This window comes from Nanorana parkeri, unplaced genomic scaffold (genome assembly GCF_000935625.1).
Source record: "Nanorana parkeri isolate BGI_ZX_2015 unplaced genomic scaffold, ASM93562v1 scaffold2185, whole genome shotgun sequence".
NCBI classification, from domain to species: Eukaryota; Metazoa; Chordata; class Amphibia; order Anura; family Dicroglossidae; genus Nanorana; species Nanorana parkeri.
Genome location: NW_017308453.1, coordinates 164,476 through 181,248, shown reverse-complemented (window position 1 = coordinate 181,248; position 16,773 = coordinate 164,476). Strand labels below are relative to the sequence as shown.

General features: G+C 42.5%; 1 protein-coding gene across 1 annotated transcript in view; it reads right to left on the bottom strand.

Moving 5' to 3' along the window:
• Positions 1–2,940: 2,940 nt before the first annotated feature.
• The window catches only part of LOC108800974 (RNA polymerase I-specific transcription initiation factor RRN3-like), a 171,906-nt gene continuing 158,073 nt past the window's right edge, over positions 2,941–16,773 (bottom strand). The window contains exons 5-6 of the mRNA XM_018572955.1: positions 6,772–6,902; positions 2,941–3,006 (exon numbers count right to left, since the gene is read on the bottom strand). Of these exons, the coding sequence (XP_018428457.1) occupies positions 2,941–3,006; positions 6,772–6,902 (197 nt within the window). The remainder of the gene's footprint in view (positions 3,007–6,771; positions 6,903–16,773) is intronic.

Genomic DNA, 16,773 nt, shown 5'->3' with positions numbered 1-16,773 from the left:
TGGGGGGTTTGGCCACCGGCAGGGGCGGCCCCTAGGCTGTAATTGGTCTTTAGTTTTGTGCCTAGCGTCCTTCTCCTGCAGGTGGCGATATTACCCTACCATTCAGGATCTACGATCTGTTGCCTGTGTCCTTCAATGAACGGGAGAGAAATTAACCTTCCTGCGGGTAATCCAGAGTGTGGCTTGGGGTTAATTTTCAGTACCAAAAGCGGTAACCCCGAGCCACCCTCGGGATTACACTGCGCGTCACTTACCTTGTCCCTCCAAACCCCGCTGTGTCCTCCGGCCAATGCCGGCATCCGTCTTGCGTCCCTTGCGAGCGCCTGCGTCGCAAGGGGTGGAATCGGCAGGAAACTCAAAAGTAAAAAAATAGAAAAAATAATAAAAATAAAATAAAGAGATAAATCAGACCTCCAGGGAGGTTAAAAATAAAATTGATAAATAAAAAATGTCTAAAAATAAAAAAAACAAAAATCCCCCCCCCACAGTGCAGGATTTTTTTTCTTTTATAAAAAAACATTAATTTAACGGTGGCAGCGCATGTCAAAGCTTTGTGACGTATTGCCGTGCGTTGTGATACCTTGTGTTGCAATTAAGTATACGCCTGTTTCATTTTAATCACAACACCAACACAGAGCAAAAACGAATTTTAACATACGTCGTCACTGCTGCTCCGGTGGGCGGCGCTCCGAGCGGGGTCATCTGGCAGTCTCCGGCCACCTAAATTAGGACCCGGAGACTGCCAGATAACCCCGCTTGGAGCGCCGCACACCGGAGCAGCAGTGACGCGACGCTCGGCGAGGTAAGTAAGATGATACCTGGCGCTAACTCGAGTATAAGCCGAGGGGGGCACTTTTCACCCAAAAAAATGGGCTGAAAATCTCGGCTTATACTCGAGTATATACGGTATTTAGAGTTTTGCATTCCTTCATTTTTTTTACCTTTTTGCAAAAAGGCACAATTTAAAACTTGCAAATATTTGTTATTTATTAACTCAATACAGTTTTATCTTTTAGATTTAGTCGGAAAATATTTTTTTGTGTGCACTGATAATGATTTTAGTGTGCTTTATCAATTGAATTGTGTATTTTTATTGGTTTAATATTAATTTGAGAAACATTTGAGCAATTATTACAGGGCCTACAAATTTAGTAGTACCCTCTTTTTATTCTACTGGGCCTGTGCTTTCAGAAAATATATGGTTTGGGGGTTCTTTTACAAACGCTAGCAAAACAGCAGTCGAAAATCAAATCAATGGGAAAAATAGCAAAAATGGTGTGGCCAGCTGAGATGCAAAGCCTTCAGGAGGGCTTGGCAGCGAAAGGATTAAATGGCCAGGGAGGAGAAAAGCCGGTTCAGCTGCCTCTCTGAATGCCCGCTTCAATAGTTGGGCTCCTCGGCGGCCACCTTCCTCTGCTCACTTCAGCTGCTATGAGCTGGGAGAAAGACTACACCACCACCATTGGCCGGCTGACAGCAGGAGAGCAGGTCCTAGGGAACAAGAAGGTGGCTGGAGGCATCATGTTGGACTGGAGGCTTCACATAAGAACAGGTAACATTGCTGCCCACCCCCCTAATCACCACCAGGATAGAAAGAGAGCAGAGCATCTGAATTAGATCAGACGATCTATGTGCACTGTAAATACTTTTCATTCTGCGTCCCACCTCTGCACTCTGCGTCACACCGCTGACCTCCACACCCTGCGTTATTACTGACCTCTGCAATTTAATTTTTCAAATTGATTCGACTGCATTAGGTCCCGCGCAGCAGCCTTCTGGGGAACCACGCAACACCTGCTTACAGGGCTTCCGCTGCCTACACATCTCCCCCTCCTGAGACCCTTTGCCGGGACATCAGACCTGTACTCCGTGGCAGAGTGGCAGCACAGAATATATACCAAACAATACTATTATTCTGCATTGTTGTATAATGTATTGCTGGGATTTGTAGTCCTCTATAGCTGATGGTATTATTCTTCAGTGGCAGAACTACCGGGGGTTGCAGCTGTGACCGGCCCCTGGCGCTTCACCAATGTCCTAAAATCATTAGTCTGCATTGTTTTAGAAAAACTATCACATGTCACTAAAAAAAAGGCATCAGTAATTGGTATCGGCAAGCACTTGAGGTCTAGAAAAAATGGTATTGGTGGATCTCTACTCCCATCCATGCCTGTACTGAGGTACAGACAAGTTGTAATATGGATGGGAGGCAGAGTTAAATGACTACAAGTGTGGTGCATAGGCAGCCGTCTGAGGGCACCGGGGGGGTGGTGCAAAAATGCACCTTCGCCTGTGCAGGCAAAAATCCTTGCATCAGCCCTGCTTAAAGACCATATTCAGAGAGTAGTGATTAATGATTCATACTCTAAATGGTGTAAATCTGTTAGTGATGTACCAAGGTTCAGTGTTGGGACCCTTACTGTTTAATTTATTTATAAATGGTATAGAGATTGGGAGTACCATTTCTGTGTTTGCAGATGACACCCAGCTACAAAAATACAGTCCTTACAAAATGTCTCCAACTTAAAAACAGACCTGAATGTATTGTTTGATTAGGCATCTATTTGGCAAATTAAGTTTAATGTCGATAAATGTAGATGTAAAGTTATGCACTTGGGGATTAAAAACATGCATGCATCATACACTCTAGGAGGAGTCCAATTGGGGAAGTCAGGGGGTCTGAAGAATTGTGCATGTCCCCAAAAACACGTTCAGCCACTGTGAGACACTTGCCTCGCGGCGGACCGTAGAGAACAATCATGGGGCGTCTGGCCGCCCTTCCCTCTTCCCGCCGCTGGCTAATCACGGGGCGCCTAGCCGCCCTTCCTTCGTCCGGGCTGTCAGCCTTAAGCCGCGGTCTTTGAATTGTGCGGCATCCTATTACAAACGCGACGCTCAACAATTCCTTCTGTGCACCACCCGCCTATCCTTGTCCCTACACTAACCTGTCAGGTGGTTACTGACAGTCTGCCACAGCACCTCAGACCAGCACAGTGAATCCAGCTCCTGGGAGAGTAAAATCATCAGTGTGGGAAAAGCTGCAACCACATCCATATTGATGCCACGCTGCTGCACTTGAATCATTAATCCTTGAGAGTGGAGCAAGACTGAGCTACGAAACTGCAAGTACCTTCTAAACACTCTTGTGACCCAGTGCATTCCTGTGTGTTGGACTTTATATTCCTAGTTCTTGAGTGCAACCTCTCGCCCTCTATTGACTATACAATATCCATATCAGGGTTTTGCTGTGTGTGGAAGATATTGGACTATGTAGACTGAGCCGTATACGGGAATATGGTATGAAGTAATAACCTCTTAAACCCTGCTGGCCAAGGACTTTAATGGCTAATCCCGCTAATGTATGATACATATAGACCCACAGGTTGATGGGGATACATGTTTGATGAACTTGTAATTTAATTTCATTGCTCATATCAACAAGGCTGCATTATATTGGAAGGCTTGTCTTGACCCCTGACTCTGCAGCCACTGCCTTAACACTCTGTTTTTCTGAGCAGCTAGTTCGAGTTCCATCTGACGGTTTCCATGACAGTTTGTGTGATCAGCTTATCTTTTAGGAGGTTCATCGTTTTTTTCCTTCACTCTATAGTTTGAACTCGATGGACCTGGTCTTTTTTCAACATAACTGTGTAACTATAAACACTTTATGAGAGATAAGTGTAGCCTGCAGTAACTAACCTCCTGGTAAAAAAATGTTAGTTGCCTGGCACTGGCAGTTGGTTTCAACTTTAACCATTTCATCCAGTATTTGTAAATAAACATCGGGGCGGGACACTCTTGAATGCGGGTGGACGTTTTAAAACGTCTGCACACACTCCCTTCACCTGGAAAATCAAATTGCTTCTTCATCAGCTACTTTGGGGTCTAATTGATCCCTGATGTCTCCATAAAGAGGACCTGAAACATCATCTTTGCTATCACATAGGGGCCTTGTTATCCCCCTATGTGATAGCAATAAATTGAAGTGTAAAAAAAAAAAAAAAGCCCACAAAATGTTTTTCACACATTAAAAAAAAAAACGTATTTTTTTCTACTTAAGTCCCTTGCCCCCACGCCCCACATACATGCACATAGGCATGTGTTAGGTGTGCCCATGTGCGGAAACGACAATTGCACCACAAGTTACATATCACTGCGAAAGTCGTAGGCAAATAACACTAAACTGATGTGCGATAAAAGCTTTTAAAGCGTTGCCTATGGCCAATTTTCCCAACATAACGTAGGGAAAACAGTTTATTTTATTTTAAATGTTCTGCCCTTTTTTCCTTATAAGTAAAAAATAAAAAAAACACAGTGGTGATTAAATAGCACCAAAAGAAAGCTCTATCTGTCCAAATTAAATACAATTAATTGCGGTACAGCGATGCATGACTAATTAAATGTCAAAGTACTGCAGCGCTGAATATTGAAAAATGGGGCCCTCTTCCCCCCAAAAAAAGGAAGATATGGGACACCTCTTCATAGCACCGAACTAGGTTCCAGATAATGGAGGAGTGGGAGGAGGACCAGCTGTGAGTGAATTAGGTTTTAACCCTTTCACTGCCAAGCCCTCCGGAACACTTTACACCTCAGCTGGCCACACCATTTTTGCAATTTTTCCCATTGTCCCAAACCATATATTTTCTGAAAGCACAGGCCTGGTACAATAAAAGATGGTGCTACTAAATTTGTAGGCCCTGTGACAATTGTGCATATATTTATCAAATCAATGTCAAACCGATAAAAATACACAATTCAATTGATAAAGCACACTAAAATCAGTATCAGTGCACAAAAAAATTCCAACTAAATCTAAAAGATAAAACTGTATTGAGTTAATGACAAATATTTGTACATTTTAAAATGCGCCTTTTTGCAAAATGGTAAAAAAAAAATTAAGGAATGCAAAACTGTAAAAAAGTGACATGTTAAAAATTGTTTTTGCGCTGTGTTGGTGTTGTGATAAAATGATACAGGCGTACATGTAATTGCAACACAGCGTATAACAACGCATGGCAATGCGTCACAATGCTTTGCCATGTGTTGCCACAGTTAATGTTATTTTAAAAAGAAAAATCAAGCACTGTGATGCGTTCTAACATGTGCATGGCGTACACCACAATATGGTTCATGTGTATGTTATGTGTGTGTGGGAGTTTGTTTTTTATTTTGATTTATTTAATTTTTTTATTATTTACAAATTTCATTTTTTTTATTTTATTCTTTTTTTTCTTGTGGTGGTGGTGGTGGTTTGATTGCAGCCTCTGTTCTAAATGAAGGGAAAGCCCTCAGTACAGAGTATACCCATTCATTCAGAAACTGTTGATAGTAAAATATTTACTATCAACAGGTTCTGAACGGGGAGAAGCCTCTGTAGTCAGTGCTTCTCCCCATTGAGAAATTCATGAATGAACAGAAGTGATGTAAATCATGTGTCCCCAGTTATTTACAAATATTGGAGTGATCAGATGATCACTCCAGTGTTTGCTCTGCACAGGGAATCCGTAAATATCACTGATATTTACCGATCCTCCGCTCGGCCAAGCACACAGCCGCTGTCATCCTGAAACTGACAGCATAACAGCGGCTCCTCTCTCCACCTCGCTCGCTGCTCTCTCATGCCGTTCGACCATTGTGATCGAGCGGCTCACTCTTCCGCCCCCCCAGCCGGCCATTTCTATTCAGATCCCCGCTGCCTCACCCCATACGAGATGCTGGCAGCCGGTGGCAGTGGTGCCGGTGGGGGGCCGCCTGGAATTTTCATTAATAGCTGTCATCAGCGGCTTGTCAGCCGTTGATGACAGCTATTAATTTAAAGAGGTCCATCAGGGGAACTGCTCTGCGACCATGAGCTAATAGCAGAATGGTAAATGCCACCAACGTAAGGCTTACAGACCTGGCAGTCTGGGAACAGTTTTGTTCCGCTGTATGGCTTACGTTGGTGGCAGGGAAAGGGTAAAAATGCTGTAAATATTTTCTTGTCTTGAAGACACTGCAGTTTGGCTTGTTCTGCTTGAACTCTGGATGGTCCTGAGCTGCAACTGACTAAATGCCAGTGAGAAAAATTAGGACCTCATTCCAAATCCCTTACACTACGCCAAAAACGTTTCTGTTTAAGAGCCGAGTTGGTTCTGTCTGTTCTCAAACCCCTAGGCTGAGCTGTTGTTTTGTACCTAGTGTCCTACTGCTGCATGTGTCACTATAACTCAATTGTGAAGAACAGAAAGCTATGTCACTCAATGAATGAAAGAGAAAACACATGTTTATTTATAACTACTAAGCTATCAGCTGATCATAACTGTTTTAGAAGCTAGTTATGTCAAATTTCATAGCAGTATTGCATATGAAATATGCATCTATATTACATATGCCGGCTCTAGAGGGCCACTGAACTTTACTGTGCATCTATGATCTCTCATAACAACTGATGTGTAATATATAATTTACAGCAAGGATTGACCCAGGAAAATATGCCTAATATGCGGAAAGGAGTCCAAGGCTGCAACACTTCAAAAATAATTGATTAAGTCCAAGAAGAGTAAGGGCCCAAAACAGATGTAATTGTTACAATGTCTGTTGCGCTTCTTGGATGAAACAAACATTCAATTTCTGCAAAGGGCAGTATTGCTAGAAGATGTATTATAACACAACAAATGTAGTTTTCTTTCAAAGGACAATCAAATGAGATAATTATAATAATGAGATAATGTGTTTTAGGTCTACAAAACATGCCAGGTCTATACAAATAATGTATTAAGACATAACACTTACCAATTTGAAGCTGCAAATATAGAACATAGCAAACTGCACATGGCAGGATGCATGGGTAGGTAAAACCAATTTGTCAAATACAGCCAGCAGATCTTTGTATAAATCCTTTGTCTTATTTAAGTCCAGGCTGCCTGCAAGATACACCCATGAATTTAATTTAGATCTGTTCAAACACAATTTCAGTAAAGTGATAAACAGTATAATCAGTACTGTACTACCTCCTTTTATACACACTTCAATTAGGTGATTTAGAGCACACACGATTTTGGGTCACTGGTTGACAGTTGGTACCATATCCCACCAGGGATTCTCATCTGCATCAAATGGTGGGATATGGTATGGTGTTCAATCAACTGCAGCTTCAGATTAACAAGCCAACTTATAGATCAAGAAAGTGCACAACATGTAAACGAGCTGTGAATTGAATCATTAATCATTGAATCAGAAAAACAAGCGCTTTCGGGACTGTGCAGGGTCCCTTCATAAGGCGCTTGTTTTTCTGACAAGGAATGGCAAATAAATGAACATTTTTTCTATCCTAAAAGGATTTGGTGTGCTGGTGACATTTCTATATAGTGCATTTTCTGCCCGCCTACTATATGTTATGTGTTCCCATTCATATAGCACGCCCAATTCACATTTACAAAGTATTTCTTACTTTTCTAAGGGCTTATTTACACCTAATCCAGTGTGTTCCAGCACGGTTGGTAGCTGGAATGCACTGTATCGCATAATAAAATGTTCCCTGTGTTCTGGGGCAGGAGGGGGCCTGGAGATACATTCAAGTCAATGGCACCACAGCCGTGTCTCCTGCCTTGCAGTGCATTTAACTGCACCAGCACACATGGCACAACAATGCCCATGGTGCAGTGCAATCACAAAAAATAGGTCATGCATGCACGCAGGGAGAATTTTATTATGCGATCTAGTGCATTCCAGCTACTAACCGTGCAAAGTGAGAGATATGCAATGCACCAGCCAAACCTGAGATCATTAACCCTTTGTTAGTACAGACAGTCCTGTACATCTGATCATGAGCCAGTACACACAGGGTTAATTATAGTGACCATTACTTCCAGCCCCATCCCTAACATTACATTCAATTGGGAAATATAAGGCCTTGTTCACACCAAATGCAGAGCAGATCCGGTCAGGTTTCTGCACACGCACACTAGTCTTTTAGATGCGTTTAACATGGGCTTTCAGTGCGTTCCAGGCATTTGCATGCGTTTTTGATGCGTTTGCAGATCCAGAGCAGGTAAAATAGGGCCTGCTGCAGTTTTTTTACCTGCTCTGGATCTGCACACTGCGATGTGAACTGGAGCTCAAAATACCATAGGAATACATTGGACGCAGTTTTGATCCGGTCTGCACCTGCTCTACTCTGGATCTGCTCCGCGCTTGGTGTGAACTAGCCCTTCTTTATTCAACCTCAAATACTATGTAACTATGTAACTATGTAAATCGCAAAAAACTACCATACTCAAAATTGACCATAGCCGACGCTTTAAAAGCTTTTACCGCTCATCAGTTTAGTGTTATCAGTGATTGATGACCCTAGAATCATTGCTCTCATTCCGACTATTATTGCTTGATTATTGTTCTCATTCCGACATTGCGCCGCACATGTAACATGTGCGGCGCAATGGATGTAATCGGCATTTTCGCACATAGGCGGGCTTGACGCATGTTTGCGTGTGCATGTGGGGGTGGCGGGGGACTTACATTTTTGTTTATTGCTTTGATATGTGATTTTTAAAAAATTTTTTGTAACAAATTTTTTTAAACCTTTTTTTTCCACTGAACTTTATTGCTATCACATAGGGAGCAAACAAGTTCCCTATGTGATAGCCAATTTGCAGTTACAGGTCTTCTTTATGGAGACATCAGGGGTCTTTAAGACCCCTAATGTCACAAAGGGACCCCCAGAGAAGCTGATGAAGCAGACCTGCTTCACCAGCTTCTCTCCGGTTTCTGTACCGGAAAGTGACACTGAAGGCAGGCAGTGATGTAATACACATCACTGCCTGCATTCAGAAGAGGAGATCAAATGGAGCTCGTGTACTGAGCTCCGTTTGATCTCCGGCCGCAGAGCTGCTGTGCTGGTCCCGGGCTCACACCGGGAACAGCGGAGCCCGGGATTGCCAGCAGCAGCGGCGACGGATCGCCAGCAGTAGCGGCAGCTTTGAATGTATACATTCAAAGCCGGTTTCCCGTTCGTGCACGCCGCTAGGCTAAAGACGCCCACCCGCCCTCAAGAAGCCGATGTCCGGCCGTTTAATTACAACGGCCGGACAGCAGGTGGTTAAACGGTTATGTTGTGTTAGGGAACATTTAACACATATAAAATAGGATTCTATTCCAATCTGGCTGCAAAAAAGTGCAAATAACTTCAGTCTTTGCCCCATGAATATTCACAGACTATGTGACACCTCCTGTGTTACAGTCAGAGCTGGGTTTGCAGTCTGACACTACCAGTGGTCAAGGGGCAGCTGCTTTGGGCCCCACAGCAATGACTGGGCCCGAGGCACCTGCCCTTTTTGCCCTGCCTTTGTCCACCCGCGCATGTGCAGAATGCGCGGGTGGACAAATCCAAAATAGCATAAAAATTTTGTTTGAAGAAACTAATGAAAACATTTTTAGTTTCTGTTCATTTCATCCAAAACAATTTTTTAGTCACATTTTAAACACATTTTTAGTCTTTGCATATGTCTAATAATGTGTGTTTGTGTTTTTTTTTACTAAAGGGGGGTTCGGGGAAATATTAGGGGTCTAAACCCCTGGTATTACCCTTTTGAAATAGAAAACGAAAATTGCCATTCTGAGTGCTGAAGCCCCATGGTAGCTACAGCCCTGATTATAGGCCTTAAACAGGGGGAGGAGTGAAATAGATCCCAAGACCTCAGAGGGAAAGGGACTGGGATCCATTACCTCAGAGGGAAAAACCCAGAAATGGAGGAAGAATTCCAAATCAAAGAGAGGGTGTAGAGGAGGAAGGAAAGTTCAATTACAGAAAAGACAGGAGATGGTAGGAAAAGTAAAAAAAATGAAATCTAATTGGTTAGCGCACTCCTAGAGAGGTGTGTGATGTGTTATGGCCGGTGTGCGGCTCCTTATGTTGTTAGACCGAGGTGTCTAACTGTATAATACTGAACAGAATAAGAAAAACCGCAACAAACGGGCGCAGACTGTGTGAAAGTAAAATAACCAGGGAGTAACAATGAATCAAAGTGAATATAAGTGGGATTGAAATGGGGCTGTATAAAGGAAAGATTAAGGTGTGTGCGGGTGAAGGTGGACACGCGACAGCGGGGAGGCGGTTTTTATCGCACACAAGGATCGGTACCTGCCAGATTGTGAGATGTGATAAGCTGGGCGGCAACACGCTTCGAAGCGTGAGCTTTTTTTTCAAGCCGGGTAAGAAGAACTGACAGTTTTTGGCTGTTTTTATTTGAAGAGTGAGTGGGTGGGAGTGGCAGTCTCTGGGCGGGGAATGCAGAGACAAGCAGTGATTGGCTGTGGGCGGGGAACGCTTGTGCACAGGGAATTCTATGGCCAAGGAGGCTCAGTAGTCTTCAAAAAAGCAAAGAGCATAAAAAAACATTCTGGCCCCCAGTAAACTCAGGTTGACCAAATGCACTAACACTCTTTGATTTGACGACCGAACAGGAATGCACAAATGCAAAAAACCCAGATGTCTCACATGCCAGTTCATATCCCATTGACAAATGTAATTTCAGTACCACAAAGGAAACAAATTTCCCATCAAACAATTCATCACCTGCGCCCACACTCGTGGTATATGGCCTCAAATGCCCCTGTGGATACTCATACATAGGCCGAACAATTCGCCCACTCAGAACATGCATATGCGAACAAAGAAGATTCAAAGAACAAGGGAGTACCTACCATAGTGTTCCATGCCACTTTTTAGAAAAACACCAGAACCAAATGCAGGGACATCAAGTATTCGCAATAGAATACATCCCCGAAAATTACCAGCCCCCTTAAAGATTCCACCTACTCTGCAAACAAGAAACATACTGGATTTATAAACTGAATACCCTCAGCCCCATGGGCCCCAATGAGGGAATAGAAATCAGCACCTTCATCAAAGCGTATTGGCAGTCTCCTTTCTGTCGCTGCAGCATTCCACAGGCCCCATCGCTTGAACCCACCTCATCCCTTTTCTTCCACCACCTACTTCACACTTTCTTCCCCCTCGTACGGAGTCTCACTCCTCCTGTGTAAATTTCCATCCATGTTTTTCTGTCTACTGCCCTTTTCACACCATCACCATTCATTCAACTCACTTCAAAACTCTGCTGTCTCTGCATTCCCCACCCAGAGACTGCCACTCCCATCCCCTCACTCTTCAAATAAAAACAGCCAAAAACTGTCAGCTCTTCTTACCCGGCTTGAAAAAGAAGCTCACACTTCAAAGCGTGTTGCCATCCAGCTTATCACGTCTCACAATCCCAGGGCTTCGAGCAGGTACCTATCACTGTGTTCGATTAAAAAAAACGCCTTCCCCGCTGTCTTGTGCGTCCACCTCCACCCGTGCACGCCTTCCGTCTCTCCTTCATTCAGCCCCACTGTGTCCCCAGCTGCTGCCTCTTAATCTGACTCCAGAGACCGGAGACGTTCCCCCAAAACACTGCACACATGCTCCAGGCTCCACACATAGTCTCCCTCCACCGAGATCCCCAGATTACCTAAAGACCTTGCCTGATTCAACCTACACTGGTCTTCTCTCTCCCCTCTCCACCTTCCGCCCAGGTCACCAGGAAACAAAGATGCTGTCCTACCCAAGCGGCTGTCACTCTGCTCTCCTCTTCCTCATGCCTCCCCATCCTCCTCACCTTGTTGCCAGGACTACAGGATGCTTCTCCGGCCACTGCAAGCATTCAGTGGCCACCTCTCCTCCTCCTCTGTAAACCCCCCTCCTCATAACCAAGTCCACAGGACGCTTCTCCAGATAGAGCAGACACCCAGCGGCCATCTCTCCCTCCTCTCCCCTGCCTCACCCCACCCCCTGCTGCTTTCAACTGCAAACAAGGTTTACCACCCACACCTCTTAAAACAACCCGCAACTACTTAATTTTATTCAATTATTCATACTTTTTTGGACACTTAGCCTAGTCTACATCCAAAAAACAAGTCTACAGCTTCCTTCTCATCACCTGGCTCCACGTCAGCATTCAAGACTCTTCTCCACAACACATCCAAACAGCACCTGTCCTAAATCAACCAGGATCAAAAGACCATCGACCACAATCAAAATTGAATCCATCCGAACAGAACAATTTTTATTCACCACATGTTCTTCGTCGTTGATATCCACACACCAAACTTAATGGCGAGTTAAGAATGTACACTCGTGTCATACATTTGCACAGAGATTAACAGAGTTTTAAATTTAGGATTGAAATTTGCACCAATACAAATTTTGACAAGTTTGTCACTTCTATAGATCTTCAGAAATATATCAGAAGAATAAACATTAAGAAATATTACTCATCACTACCAGGTCCCAACCAAAGAGGAGGTATTATTACGAAATATAGCCATACAGCTTTCATTAACAATTCAGTATTTATTCCTCAGGTCAATTCAAACCATGTCATTGGAGTTTTTAAAAACTTAGTAGAAGAGAATATAAAGTAGTTGGAGATAAATTCCTTATTTTTCAAACTTTTTATTAATAATGGAATAGTGTCATTGGAAAAAAATAAAGAAATTGTTATCAGGCCAGCTGATAAAGGGGGAGGAGTAGTAATAATTAGGAACTGGAAATGCTGAATATTTTAAATGAGGAAGGAACCTATAAAAACACTTAGAAAAGATTCAACTATCCAATATAGCAAGGAACTAGAGAGGATAGTTAATGCAGCTTATAAAAAAGAATGACAAAAAGAGAAAAGGATTATTTAGTCCCTTCCACGAGTAGAATACCTGTAATATACTTCCTCCCAAAAAGCCATAGAAAATCCTCTGGGAAGACCAATCATCAGCGGTAATAGACTGCCTCACTGCCAGATTAGGAGAATACATAGATTATTTTTTACAGCCAATGGTGACCTAAACTAAAGCCTTTATAAAAGATGGCAGGGATGTTCTTGCTACTTTAGATCATATATTGGTTACTGGTCAGGCCTATTTGGTGACAATAGATGTAGCATCCCTTTATACAAGCATTCCACTTTATAAAATGACTAGAAGCCATTTTTGGGGCTATTGACAAAAATGGGGATTTAAAGAACAGGAAGAATTTTTACTAAATTGTATTGATTTTGCATTGACAAAAAAATGTTTCTGGTATAAACAAACATATTACCTGCAGGAAAGAGGAGTAGCCATGGGAGCTAAATTTGCCCCCAGTTTGGCTAACCTGTATATGTAAAAATGGGAGGAGGAGATTATTTTTGGAAAACAGTGGCTTGGTTTACAAATCTGGAAAAGGTTTATAGATGATATTATATTTGTTTGGGAGGGAGGGAGATAAATACTTTAGATTTTTTTTTTAGAAACATTGGATATCAACAACTACAGTTTATATCTTTCACCAAAAATATAAGGAGTTATATCCTCTTTTTGGATCTGGATATAGTTGTCGAAGGAAACAGAATTCATACTAAAACATATTTTAAGGCTACGGACAAAAATGGTTATATACTGATAGGCAGTTGCCATCATGCTAACTTGATAAATGCTATACCAAAAGGACAGTTAAACAATTGTACTAGGTTGGAAGATTACATAACACAACCACAAATTTTACAGGTCAGATTTAAAAAAAAAAGTTTACAATAACAATAACATTTTAAAAGTGAGAGAGGAAGTATATAAAATAAATAGAGAACAATTACTATTACCTAAAGATTAACCAATTCCCCATATCTTTTTTTACTGATTATTCAGCACGACACAAGGAGGTATAATCTAATTTTTAAAAAACATTGGTATATTTAAACAAAAAAAAGATAGGATTTTGGGCTCCTTGTTGCCAACTAGTCCTAGAATAATATATAGATGTGCACCTACCCCGAGAGTTAAACTAAGAATGTTTTAAAACCTCCTAAACACATGGTCACTTTTTTTGAGGGAGTTGGATTTTACCCCAGTAGACGGTGCATTGGTTGTAGGACTACAGGGGCAAAAGGAAAAATAGAACAATAAAATGTTTGAAATAATTTTTTTTATCTCTTGTAACAGCCAGTATGTTTTCTACCTTTTGGAATGCCCTTGTGGGCAGCAATATGTCTGAAGGACTACTAGATTGTTAAAAGAAAGAATTGAGGAACATATAAAGAATATTAAAAAGGTTATGCTAATTCCCTGATGAAGTCACGTGTTTTGACGTAACGTACGTAGGGCAGAGCTTTTGATGTCACTGCACTGAGCTGAGCCGGACAAACAGGTTTTTTTATCGCTTTGCTGCCATTTGCCCTGCTGGTCTGATCCAGCAATACCCAATGCCTGTACTGTTTATATCATTGTGAGTACGCATTTTTTATTTAATAAATTGCATTTTATTGGACGTTACGCACTATGTCGTTTTTCTCTTTCCACCTGGATTTATACTGGTACCTGTGATCTGAGGAGACCTTATCACCTTTTCTGTGCATGGGCTTCCCTCCCCCATTAAGAAGGGAAAAAGCGCATTTGACCTAGCTCTGTAGGTCTACCTCCCCAGGTGAGCACTCACTTGTTGTCATCACTCACTGGGTGGAGGTGAAGGTCTGCCTGGATTGTGTGATTATCCTTACCTGAGAGTTATATGCAGATTGGCTGTGAATTATCTGAAGGATTTTTTTTCACAATCACCATTGTTTGCTTTTGTTTTTTCCTTGAGACTTTTTATTGTCTATATTGTTTTTTTGTCTTTGTGTAGATATTTTCTATGCCTCATTTGTTTGAAGGCTCATATATGTGACTCACTTATATATGTTTCAATTTATTAGATATGTATGATTATTAGCTCGGCACAATATTGTTTTTCACGTTTTTTAGATATTTAGTTATATCCTTAGTGCTTGGTAGCTCTTATTTCCACATTACACTTACTGGCGCTGATCACCTTTATTGTTTATTTTATGCTAAGCATAGCCTTTCTAGGCATTTCAAGCTCTTCCATAATAAGGACCCTAGTGGGAAGGAACCATTCCTTTTTCTTACTGTGTGTTAGTATTGCTATTTGTATGTGAGGACCTAATGACAGAGGGTTTGGTTCAGCTGGATAATTTGCAAGGTATTTAATGCTCAGATAATGGATGAGTTGGCTTTCCATTGTGGGTGTCATTAGCATTATGGGCCTTTTTTTCCCCGAGATAGTGTATCATCCACAACATGGATATATCTGAATGGGGGGGGTTGCAATTCCAACAGCAATCGGCAAATCAGTCCGGATAGCTTTTTAGAGAACTTCAAGGTATGGTTTAAACCTAGGACTTTTATACCTTGTAATAATAAGGGTTAATTTGGGATATATGATTATTTCCATATTAAAGCAAAGCCTGTTTGTTCATTCTATCTTTCTTGGTCCAAATATTTGGATATGGATAACCTCCTGATACAGATTTGTGCCCTGAAGCCCCTCTAAGACTCCTCTTGAGAGGTATCTATATACAGTAGGTATAACTAGTGTTGATGAGGTGGTAAATTTACTGTGTAACAGGCATCTATTTTTATTTAAGAGGGCTCTCAGATCTATATTTTCATATAAATTTTGACAAGTTTTTAAAAATGATAAGCAAAGGTAGCGAACAGGGGACAAAACTCCCACCGTAAAAGCAGTGGGCGCAGCCACCATACATATACAATATAACCACCCTGAGGCAGATAGAGATATAAAGCCCTCAATGACAGTATACCAGCCTGTGGACTAGCAGGACTTCAGACCTTTGGGGGCCCTGTGCGAGTCCATATTGGACACCTAGTCATATGGAGAGTCACCAATTGGAGGAGAGGAGCTGGTCAACCTCGTCAGGTGCGATCCCACTAATGCCTAGTGCGCAGACCACCCAACTGTGATTTTTTTGGGGTAGATGGACTATTGTGATCTCACGAGTTGCACGTCAATTGGGTAGGTAAGTATTTACATACATTAGGTAGGGTTGTATGGGGGACGTTAAAGAGGGGAAGGCTGAGGGGAAAGGTAGGAAAAGGGGAAGGAGGGGACCCAGAAAGAAAGAATACAAGAAGGGGAGGCGGGTGGGGAGGAGAATCGGGAATCCTAACCACCAGGTAGTCTCAAGCTAAGAGATCTAGATAATCTTGAGTAGAGGTAAACTCATCCCACCAGAACCAGGTAGTACGGAACCGGGCATCAGTTCCCTTCATGGAACTAGTAAGGTCTTCCATGTGCCTAATGTCTCGTATCTTGCTGAGCCACAGTTGTATCGTAGGTGGGGAAGCCTGCTTCCACATGGCCGGGATGCAGGCACGTGCAGCGTTAATTAGGTGAATTATTACCGACTTTCTATAACCCTTCACTGAGTGTGCATTATGATGAATTTATGAGTAGCAATCATTCTTGAGCCCAGAATGATTGTAATGATGGACATGACCAGAAAACATGTAGCATGCCTGCCGGGAGGAGTCACACCTCCAGCAGCCACCACTCGCTCAGGGGAAAATCGATTCCTGGTATCTACTGCTGATGGAGGACTTCAAGGACAGCAATATCAGTCTAGTTTTCTCATAAGATGAAAAGGAAATTCCCAGTCCCATCCCTCCAGGTATGGCAGGGGTGACTCCAAGTCAGGGGCTAGCAGTAGCTGGTAGCATAGCGAGAGGTTTAGAGAGCGAACCGGTGACAGTGCATTCCCTCTCAAAGCTCGTTAGGGGCCGGGACAAAGCAGTCGGCGGCGCCAAAAAGTGTGTCAGTTGGCGGTGGCGCCAGAATCCCAGTTAGGATAATATAGGGTCTGCGGTCAATGCTGACAGAGAGGGCCACTCGTGGCCACGAAGAAAATGCATAGCCCTAAAGTGACCCCGGTC